This window comes from Osmerus mordax, chromosome 9 (genome assembly GCF_038355195.1).
Source record: "Osmerus mordax isolate fOsmMor3 chromosome 9, fOsmMor3.pri, whole genome shotgun sequence".
In the NCBI taxonomy this organism is placed as follows: domain Eukaryota; kingdom Metazoa; phylum Chordata; class Actinopteri; order Osmeriformes; family Osmeridae; genus Osmerus; species Osmerus mordax.
In genome coordinates this window covers 10,896,049-10,906,195 of record NC_090058.1, presented here as the reverse complement: position 1 = coordinate 10,906,195, position 10,147 = coordinate 10,896,049, and the positions used below count along the sequence as shown (strand labels likewise).

The 10,147-nt window shown below is 45.5% G+C and overlaps 2 protein-coding genes across 2 annotated transcripts; one reads left to right on the top strand and one right to left on the bottom strand.

Moving 5' to 3' along the window:
• The first annotated feature begins 306 nt into the window (after positions 1 to 306).
• On the top strand, positions 307 to 3,636 carry marcksb (myristoylated alanine-rich protein kinase C substrate b). Its single transcript, XM_067243426.1, has 2 exons — positions 307 to 654; positions 2,036 to 3,636. The coding sequence occupies exons 1-2, from the start codon at positions 559 to 561 to the stop codon at positions 2,609 to 2,611; spliced, it is 672 nt and encodes a 223-aa protein (XP_067099527.1). The 5' UTR covers positions 307 to 558; the 3' UTR covers positions 2,612 to 3,636.
• A 1,327-nt stretch (positions 3,637 to 4,963) lies between these two features.
• Positions 4,964 to 10,147, bottom strand: col10a1a (collagen, type X, alpha 1a). The gene is made up of 3 exons (XM_067243089.1): positions 10,048 to 10,147; positions 9,488 to 9,629; positions 4,964 to 7,434 (listed from the first exon to the last, which is right to left on the bottom strand). The coding sequence occupies exons 1-3, from the start codon at positions 10,051 to 10,053 to the stop codon at positions 5,588 to 5,590; spliced, it is 1,995 nt and encodes a 664-aa protein (XP_067099190.1). The 5' UTR covers positions 10,054 to 10,147; the 3' UTR covers positions 4,964 to 5,587.

The following is a 10,147-nucleotide window of genomic DNA, read 5'->3' as shown; positions in this document are numbered from 1 at the left end:
CAAATCTATTGATATGATGTAGTCATTTCAGAGATTGCATAGTAGCTGCCTGGAGCAAATATACAATTTGGTGTGAAGAAAATGGTTTAAGAAAACAGATTGACTGTTTACTGTGTGACACTGATTAATGTGTGAATAAAAACAAGTTGTATTTTTCCTCCATTGTCTAATTTAACATCGCCCTCCATGAACCTCCCCACCCTCTACTTTTTAAAGACTTCTCATTGGTCGAACGAGGATTGTTGTGTCGTCATACCCTGGAATGCCCATTCATCAGTGGACTTGGGCGTTGTACTCCGCATCTCATTTGCAGCAGGGGCAATTTCTCCATTTTCAAATTCTCTTCGGGGAATAAATTGGAAGATTTTTTGTTCCTTGAATTAAATCTTGTGGCTTTTTTTGCTCTCTGTATATTTCAAGTGGGGTGCTACTGGCTCGAAGTTGCGTCCGAAGCTTTTAGCAAAGGGAGAGTTCAAGATCTCACTAGAATTTTGGAAGGAAGCTTGCGGTCTTTGTTCATTCATTTGATCGGTTGGGTTTCTTTGTTGGGCTAGAAGCATGGGAGCACAAATCTCCAAAACCGGTGCTAAAGAAGAAACCGCTGCAGATAAACCAGCAGAAGAAGCGGCAGTTGCAGCCAAGACAAACGGACAGGTACTTCAATATTTGCAAATAATTTGGTGATTCGTAAGTCTTTGTCTAAAAATTTGGCAAAGTGTTGCGCCAATGGCGAGCTCCTGCGCAATTGAGCGCATCCCAATGATCGCCGGTATTCAGGGAAAGTGGCCACATGTATCCATTTTGGAAAAAGCTATATTCGGCACACTTTCATCCTAAACACTCGCCATGTTAAAAAAAATCCTGATTGTTTTTATATGTACGGATCGTGGATTATAATGCCTAATTTAGTCGGTAGTTTTCTCTCTTGGGAGAGAGGATCAAGTATCCTAACACGGCATTGTAACGTTTGGTAAATCGCAAACATTTCTTCTTGTGTGTGGCTATGCCTAGATGTTTTTGTTACATTGTGTAACCTGTGTTTTTAGAGGAAGCATGAATACCAGACAAGACAACTTTCAGTAATTAACGCTGAAATGTCTAGACTTGCCATGCTCAACGTGCAAGGCCATTTTAATCAAGTTACCACGCCTTTTTTGCAAGAGGCAGTGCCATGCTCTTTCCCCATTGAAAGACCAGTAAATTGATCGAAAATAATACACAGATAATCGGGAAGGATGGGGGGGGACAAAGCAGGCCAAGCTGGCCATAGTTTGCTTGATCAATTCGGTCAATTGCGATATTACTCGCAATGACATTCGCTAGAGTTGGCTGGCTCAATGGTTTCCTTAAGGTAACGTTTTAACTGGCATATTTGGCACCATTGCCACGTTTTTACGTTAACTTGTTGTTTTACAGGCTTAAATTGAGGAGACAAGGCCATTTAAATCATCCCGAATTCCGGCGCACATACCCTGATTATGATGCATTTATTGGAAGGCCACAACGACACCTAGTGGCTGCTAGTTGTAAAGTCGGAGGGCTAGGCCCCAGAATGATCGGTCCTCATTCTCCTAGTAACAGATGTTGCCACACTTTAAGGACATTTCTTATTGGCTGCCACCAGACATATGCAAAAAAAGGCATGCCATATACTTACTGCTTGTGCAGGTGGTACTCGTGTCTTCATATTTCGAAAAGCTTATCCAGAGGCTTCATTGTGGTTTCTTTGTGCATTTTAATTCATATATTTAGCAGAAACGACATACAAATTGTGCATGCTTGGTAGGCCTACAGCAGATAGTCTAGGTCCGAAAGTGCATTGTTGAACCATTATTACAGGGGTTAGTGCCAATGAACAGTCAGCATTGTATTAGACACAATGGCTCAAGTAATAATACAACTGTAGGAGTTGTCAAAGAAGTAGCTTTTCAAGTCACATTTCTGTTGTACCTTGACTGGTGGTCCATGAGATGCATTTGTAGAGGTAAAAGGTGGAATAAAATCAATTCTTTAACTATATATTTGTCCCCTTCAGGAGAATGGACATGCGAAAACAAATGGAGATGCCTCTCCTACAGAGGAAGCAAACAAAGCTGAGGTCCAGGCCAACGGCAGCTCCCCTACTGAGGAGACGCCCAAAGAGGCAGTAGAGAAGGTAGAAGCTGCGGAGGGGGAGAAGGAGCCAGCCGCGGCCGCCACCAACGGGGAGGCCAAGCCGGAGCAGGAGGAGGAGGCCGCAGGCACCAGCGACGAGGCCAAGCAGAAGAAGAAGCGCTTCTCTTTCAAGAAGCCCTCCTTCAAGCTGAGCGGCTTCTCATTTAAAAAGGGCAAGAAGGAGTCCGAGGAGGGGAACGAGGACGGCGAGGCCGCTCCTGCCGAGGAGGGGAAAGCGACGGAGGAGACCGCGGCCGAGGACGAGGAGGCTAAGCCCGCCGAGGCCGGGGAGGAGGCCGCCAAGGAGGCTCCTGCAGAGGAGGCCAAGGCCGAGGAGCCCAAGGCTGCAGAAGAGGTGAAGGGAGAGGCCGCTGCTGGGGAGAAGCCGACGGAGCCCTCACCCGCAGAGCCCGAGTCAGCAGCCTGCGGGGAGGCAGCCCCCGCCGCCAGCGAGTGATCCTGCACAGTGCACAGAACGAGACGCCAGAATGGAGAGAGTCAAAGAACCCGTTTGTTTGTTTGAAGGAATGAGAGGACTTGTCTAAAACCAGGGATATTTCTTTTGTTCATTTGTTGTCGGTGTTTACTGTTTTCTATCCATTTCATCCATAAATGGCTGCCAAGTCAACTGCAGTGAAGGACAGGGCATTCGTAGAGAAGGCATGCTCCATCACTGTTTTTTGCATATGTGATTGTGTGAGTGAGTGTGTTTCATGTGTGGATGTGAGTAAGTATTTGTTTTACACGTAACCATATAACTAACTGTATTGAAGTTGGAAGTTGTCATATTTAAAATGAAGTATTTGGTGTTGGGCAATTGGATGTAGCTGAGACTGCAAGAGTGACGCATCAAGATTTACAGGGAAGTCCTACGACAAATCTAGATGTTGTCAGTGTGCAGTTCACCACATTGTTTACAATTCCTGATCAGTGCCCCTGTGGCAGCAAAACCATTCCTGAATGACATAGTTTTTAGATTTAATGTAAAAAAAAAACATAGGTGCTCATTTCATTAGATTTCACCATTTCAAAACTCTGTAGTAATGCACGTTGTATAGACTTTGATATTACTGGTTTATGACCTTCATGAGATGTACTTAAAGTTTTTAACCGCTTACTTGTTGTAAATGAAGTTTCCTGTTTACCACCACATTGATTATTTTCTTTTTGTTTTGGTAAGAATTAATAAATTTGGAAGATGTTTTAAACATTTTGCATCAAGCTGTGATAACTTGCAACAAAAAAACAGTTTGAAATTGTGAATTTTGATGACTAACAACAAAAAGCAAACTGGTGATTTAAAAAGGAAAATAGCCAGTACAATTTCCTGAACACCATCATCTTTTGTTCTTTTGTAAATAATGAAGCTTCACCCTATTTGAATTTGAGATGGAATGTAACTTTGCCTACAAATGGTAGTAAGTTTTCTCTTCTTAAGGTGTTCCATTTTTCTGTGAGCACTGTGAATGAATAAAGGAATAATGCAGGCTGGATGTCTGTTTGCTAATTTGTAACCTGACTGCACTATGCAATTATTGAGGCAACTCTGGACACACCAGAGTATATAGGTTTTTTCTGATTTGCAGCACCCTCCGGTGGACACAGACATTGCTTCAAAATAGTTTCTCAATAGGTTTCCTAACTGCAGTAGACAATTCAATGTTTAGGAGCCAAAACTATATTGATTGTTTTAATAGTGACAACACCAAACATGTAAGCTCTAAATTCCATTAAGCAATTTCTTGACAACTGCAAAAGGCATTCAAACGAACAGTTGTGCTTGCCAGTGACATAACAGGGACTGTCCAAACCTCATAAAAGCCCCAGATGTTTTTTACGTTTGCGCGAGATGGCAGTAGCCGCCACTCCTGGGTGTTTCAGTCACCCACAGCTGCACTAGCGTCTAGTTCAAACCAGCTATTTGCTCCCAGATTAACCCTGTACACTGAAATATCCAGCCACCACAAAAAGGGTGTGTTTTACGTGTAATATTCTTCTCCCTGCTCCCTGGACCAGGGGTTTTGGACAGGATGTTGAGGCTTGCGGTTTCCAGGCTGCCCACCTCTGTTTCAGTGTTGCTACATGTCTCGCATGGATGCCTCCTGGATTAAAGTCTCTGTTCGATACCTCCAGGGATAACAGAATGGGGTCATTGTGCCCTTTTTATTGAGGCGCCAGTGCTCACCTAGTACGATTGAACAGAGCAGGAGGATATATTATTATTGTTGGGCCAGTTTCAAGGTGTCTACCACTCTTTACCTCCCTTAAGTGATGGTGGCACTGCCCATCTTCCTGTCCTGTCCCACCTCAATGCCACCTCTGTGCCCCTGACCACAAGCCTCTGTCTATATGCCAGACCTCTATGAAGATTGTTTGCGCCTGGCAGGACCAGGCCTCCTCTTACCAGTGTGTCCTCCGCTCAGTCTGTCTTGTGCATCACCTAACCACCCCCTCTTTGAACCAGGGAAGAGAGCCCTGCCAAGGAATACTCCCTCCAAACCCCCGGCTCACCATCTATTTTAAGAAGTTATGTAAACTGTGTCTGCCACCAGCAGAACTAGGGCTAGCATGAGGGGATGTACATCTGTGCAGCCTGGTTCACTGTCTTTATGTGACAGGAATATCTATTCTGATAGCAATATCGACTTTCAGGCAAGTCTGAAAAGTGTGGTTTAGGGGTTGGCTAGTAAGATCAGTTTCATATCATTCTAACATGTTTAAAAAAGTGATTGTCATATATCTTCTTGTTGTTGTAGTAGAACATAGTGATTATGAAAGGATACTAAGGAAGGGCCACTGAGACAAGCTATTTCTGTAAGAAGTTTTTTATTTTGATCATTACTCTTTATACAACATAATGATTCTTAAGGGATATAACAATGTTGGTGGTGAACAGTTTGTATTTGTATGACAGTATTTTGTTGGTGTGCTATATGTTGTAATATTTCAAATGGTCAATTTGACCATTATGATTTCACAATATTCAAGTCACATACACAAGGAAGTCAGATACAACATGGTGCACAGAAAGTCATCATGTACTTTAATAAGATTATTGGTCACCAAAGAACAAGGTTGTACAAAAAACAGACAGACATACATAAAAAAAGAATCACCGACTGTAATCAGTAAAAAAAGAAGGAGAAATTTTCAGGACACAACATAACACCTCAGTTTCACATGCTGTTTCCAAAAGAGAAAACTTGGAATCATTTTGCTGATAACCTCCCTGTCCCTGATAACCTGTTTGCATAAATTATTTCCTTCCTCTTAGCACCCATTTCTTGGATTTTTCAAGTCGAGATGCTTCTATTCCTCAAATAAGAGAGTGAACTACCTGTCTTGGCTGTTTGGCTGAGGAAAAATAACAGGGAGTTTACTTGTTTGAGAAATAGCTCGCAGATTGAGTTGTGTGGCTTGGGCTAACACCGTATCACGTTGAAGCAATAAGGAACCCAGAGAAAGAGCAGTGAACATTCTCAGCGGCGAAGACGCCATTGGCCTCATCGTCGGGGATCTGCAGGTAGACTGTGTCCTGCTCATCCAGAAGGAGGACGGCGCTGCCGGACATCTGGTCCAGGAAGCCCTTGTTGTACTCATCATAGCTGAACATGACAGGCTGGCCGTTCTTGTACAGGGCCACCAGAGCGTGAGCTCCGTTCACGTGGATGGTGTAGGAGAAGTAATAGATCCCGGGGACCTGGCAAGTGAACAGGCCGGTCTCGGTGTCATAGTGGGCCTCTGCATTGTACACTACTTGGTCAAACTTAATGGGGGTTCCAGACGCAGGGTAGGGGGTGGCCAGAGAGACAGTGAAAGCAGACATGGGGGTTTTGACCAGAGCTGGGACAAGGACCTCACCCATGCCCATGCTCTTCTCAAAGACCATCTCACCAGGGGCACCAGGTGGGCCTGGGGGTCCAGCAGGGCCCATAGCACCATCCCGACCATCAGCACCAGGCAGACCAGGGGGACCCTGTGGTCCGGGGATGCCCTTGGCGGCCAGACCAGCCGGGCCAGATGCTCCAGGGAGACCTGGGTGTCCCTTAAGGCCAGGTGCACCAACGGCACCGGAAGCCCCAGCAGGTCCTCTGGGACCTGGGGCTCCATCGAGTCCAGCAGCACCTGGTTCACCTGCATGCCCGGGAAGGCCTTTAGGCCCGGCGGGTCCTGAGACACCTGGGGCCCCAGTGGCCCCTGTGTGTCCAGTGTCTCCCTTGTTGCCTGGAGCTCCGGTGGCTCCCCCGGGGCCAGCTGGGCCTGTTGCCCCTGGATAACCCTGCTTGCCTGGGAAGCCCTGTGCTCCCTGATCTCCCTTGTATCCCTTGGGTCCCTGGGGTCCCCCTGCACCTGTGTCACCTTTAGGACCCATGGGGCCAGAATCACCTGTGAAACCTCTAACACCCTGAGCCCCAACGGGACCGCTGGCTCCAGTAGCACCTGTGGCCCCAGTGTGTCCCATCGCACCTGACTCTCCCTTCACACCTGTAGCACCTGGGCTACCTGTTGCTCCTCTATCTCCTTTCACTCCTGGAGCACCTGGCTTGCCGTATCCAGCTATGCCGGGGGCACCAGTTGCGCCCGTAGCTCCCTGATGACCCTTAGGGCCGACTGCACCAGGCAGGCCTGGGGCTCCATTCTCACCTGGTTTACCTGACACACCAACACCTGGGGCGCCAGGGTGACCCTTAGAGCCCATGGGTCCCGTGGCACCTGGTGCACCATCAACACCTGGGCTACCTGACTTGCCTGGCTCACCTGGCACACCTGCCCTTCCTGGCTTCCCAACTCCTGGCTGACCTGGCTCTCCGGATGGACCCATGGGTCCTGTGGGTCCTGTCGCTCCCTGTGCCCCAGCAATGCCCACACCTGTATCTCCTTTAGCCCCTGGCAGACCAGGCACACCTGGATGTCCTTTCAGACCTGTCTCCCCCCTTTGTCCATTTGCTCCTGGAAGACCGTGAGGCCCAGGCTTGCCTGTGGAGGAGAGGCCGGCGGGTCCGGGGCTTCCAGAGGGTCCAGGCATTCCCCTGGGTCCCTGAGCACCGGGAGCTCCTGTATCACCTTTCTCTCCATTGGCTCCAGAGGCACCAGGTTTGCCCGGCCCACCGGGAGAACCAGGTTTCCCAGGTACAGTGAGGCCAGCAGGTCCAGGGGGTCCAGAGGGTCCAACGGGTCCAGGCATGCCAACTGCGTCCTCACCTGCGGGGCCAGGTGGGCCAGCAGGGCCTTCTGGTCCAGGCTCACCTGGGGCACCAGGCTCACCAGCCACGGACACCACTGTTGAAACATGTAGGAAAAATCCTCATTCAGACTGTTGTGACATTGTGAAAATGTCTTACTGTCAGTTCAATGGACCTTGTGTGCACACCATAAGTGAAAGAATGAAATCCTACTGGAAGCAACAGATTTGTATTTTTATAAGTGGTCATTGTGTTTATGCACTTATGTATGGCTAGGAACATGTAAATATATATTATACTGTAACAGAATCTTACATGGTACATGCATACATGGTATTGTTTAAGCTAGCATTTTCTTAATTAGTACATTTGAACCAATTTTCAAAAGACTAATTACTATTTTGAGAGAGAAAAAAAGGGACTAGTTTAACATATCAAGGTGTCAAATAATTGCCACAGAAAACAACGGTATTACATTACATTGATTTTTACCTGTTTCATTGACACTTTCTGTAAGTATGATTTGTAGTCCCTTGTCACAAAACATTACTTTAACCATTGCTTGCAAGTAATGTTGAAGTTACTTGCTTCTACTGTATAACTGCAATAATATTGCTTTGTAATTACATTCAAAATTGTAACCATTTGAACTACACAATTTATGTTGGAAGTATGTTCTTACATATCTAATACTAAAATCCAGAAATTTAAGTCCACAATGAAATTTAATATGAGCTATAAAATGAACTAAATAGATATTTTGATCCAAGGTAAATGGGATAATTCAAATATCAAATGTGGCCATTTACAAAATATATATACTTTACAAGAGGGAGCATACTAAAACACCAGTTGTCAGTCTTGAGGACTTGAGTCTTGAGCATTTTACGTGCTGCCTTTATGTGGTAACAGGGCCCAGAGCGACTAAAAAAAAAACTCTCCCTCATCAGCCATAGGGTTCCAGTTTAGATTCATCAAACAGATGTTTCTACTTCGAGCATGGCTAGGCACACCCAAACAAACCACATTGTAGGGTGACTGGACTGTAATTGTCAGTTTCAAACTAAAAATAATTAAATGAAAGGCAGAAGGTCTGATGGAGTATTTTGAAATAAGAAAGCTTTAGATGTAGACTTAGATATGGGTGAATATCAGGAGTGGATCATTGCCCTTGACTGCACAAATGCCTAGTTATCCAAGAATGCATTATGTTCAGGTTGTGTTCCTGCTTGTGAACCAAATACGTCAAAATCTCTTGACAGATTGAGGACAATAAGATATCACATTTTCAGAAAACTAAAGAAAAATGTTTGTTTCACAGAGCAAACACAACCTTTTGCATTGAAACATAAAAACCGCTACAATGTGGCACAGAAACCTCCAAGCCATTTAAAGAACAGACCTTGCTAATTCTAAACAGTCAGACTAAATGTAATGTCCATTTTAATCAAACCATCAGAATTAAAGTGCCAGAGAGTCAGATAAACCAGAAAGTGTGAATCTATCAATCATAGAAGGTGTGTCCCATGATATACAAACAAATCCGTAAACTGTTTATAATGTGAGACAATAATCTACACAGGTCAAACTGATAACTAGCGCCCTCCGTGGGCAACTACAAACAAAGCAGGCAGCAGCTGTATACAAAGCCATACGAAGGCTTGTGTGCAAATGCTCACTTCTGGGACACAAACCCATTGGATAACTACTTACAACCCTGTAGCCAATTAGAGCACTGTGTAGCTCCTTAGCAAGTGGGAGCTCATGTTTCAAAGTACAGCTGCCAGTAAGCCAAGCAGGTTGGTTGTCAGAAGTGTTTGAGCCCTAGAGTAAGAGAACATGATCCTTCGTTGGTCTCCTCCAGGTAAGCAGCAACTTTGACATGTCACTAGCTGACATGGGGAATTTGGGGAATTGACTGCAGGTTAGATTTTGGTTTTAATTGCTATATGATAGTATGATGATTGTATGAGGCACTTTTTCCATAGGTTCAGTCTGAACTTCTGACGGCTATAGTCTATTATAATGAACACGATGCTGTTCTTTCACACATATCATACCAAAAAGACTTGCACAAATTGTAGAATCCAAACCGAATTCAAATGACACAAAATGCCCTTATTATTGTAGACCAGAGTGCAGCTTCTTACCGTGGCTCTTGACAGAGTAGGGCTGGTACTGAGGGGCCTTCATGACCTTCTTCACCACATATCTCTCACCGTGGGCAGCCGTCAAGGCCACCAGGAGGAGGATCAGGCTTGCTACTCTGATGACCATTTTCAGAGGTGAAAGCTGTGAGAAAAGAAAAGAAAGATGTTCAGGACTCCTTGTCTTTTTGTGTAGACATGAGACAAACAGGGATGTGAACTTTCAAACTGGGATGTAAGCATGGATTCACTAAAACGATATTGAAACAAAATCAAACTGTCCAAGCCCTTTATCCCGATTCAAGACCCAAACATGCACAATGATAAATACTAGAATATCCCATAAATGAATAAATATACTTTCTAGCAATGTACAGAATCCTGGATCTCTAGATCTAACTGTGTTCTCAGGAGCTTCCAGCACCCAGGCTACCAGGCCTGCAGCCCCGAAGACCCCTCATCTGATCTCTTGGCCATGATGGGAGCTTCTCACCAGGGCCTCTCTGGGATCACTACCCCAGCGCTGGAGAAGGGTAGAGAGGGAAAGGAACTCCCAGACATACCTGCATCCAGGGGGTTCCAGAAAGAGGGGAAAATAATTCTCTTCAGCACCAGTGTGCTTCCACTGCTGCTGTATATCCGTAGGCCTGGAGCACGTCTGGG

Coding starts and splice junctions, on each gene's coding strand:
- marcksb (XM_067243426.1), top strand. CDS start 559: ATGGGAGCACAAATCTCCAAAACCGGTGCTAAAGAAGAAACCGCTGCA. Junction 655..2,035: donor CAGCCAAGACAAACGGACAG/GTACTTCAATAT, acceptor TGTCCCCTTCAG/GAGAATGGACATGCGAAAAC.
- col10a1a (XM_067243089.1), bottom strand. Junction 7,435..9,487: donor CTACTCTGTCAAGAGCCACG/GTAAGAAGCTGC, acceptor ATGTTTCAACAG/TGGTGTCCGTGGCTGGTGAG.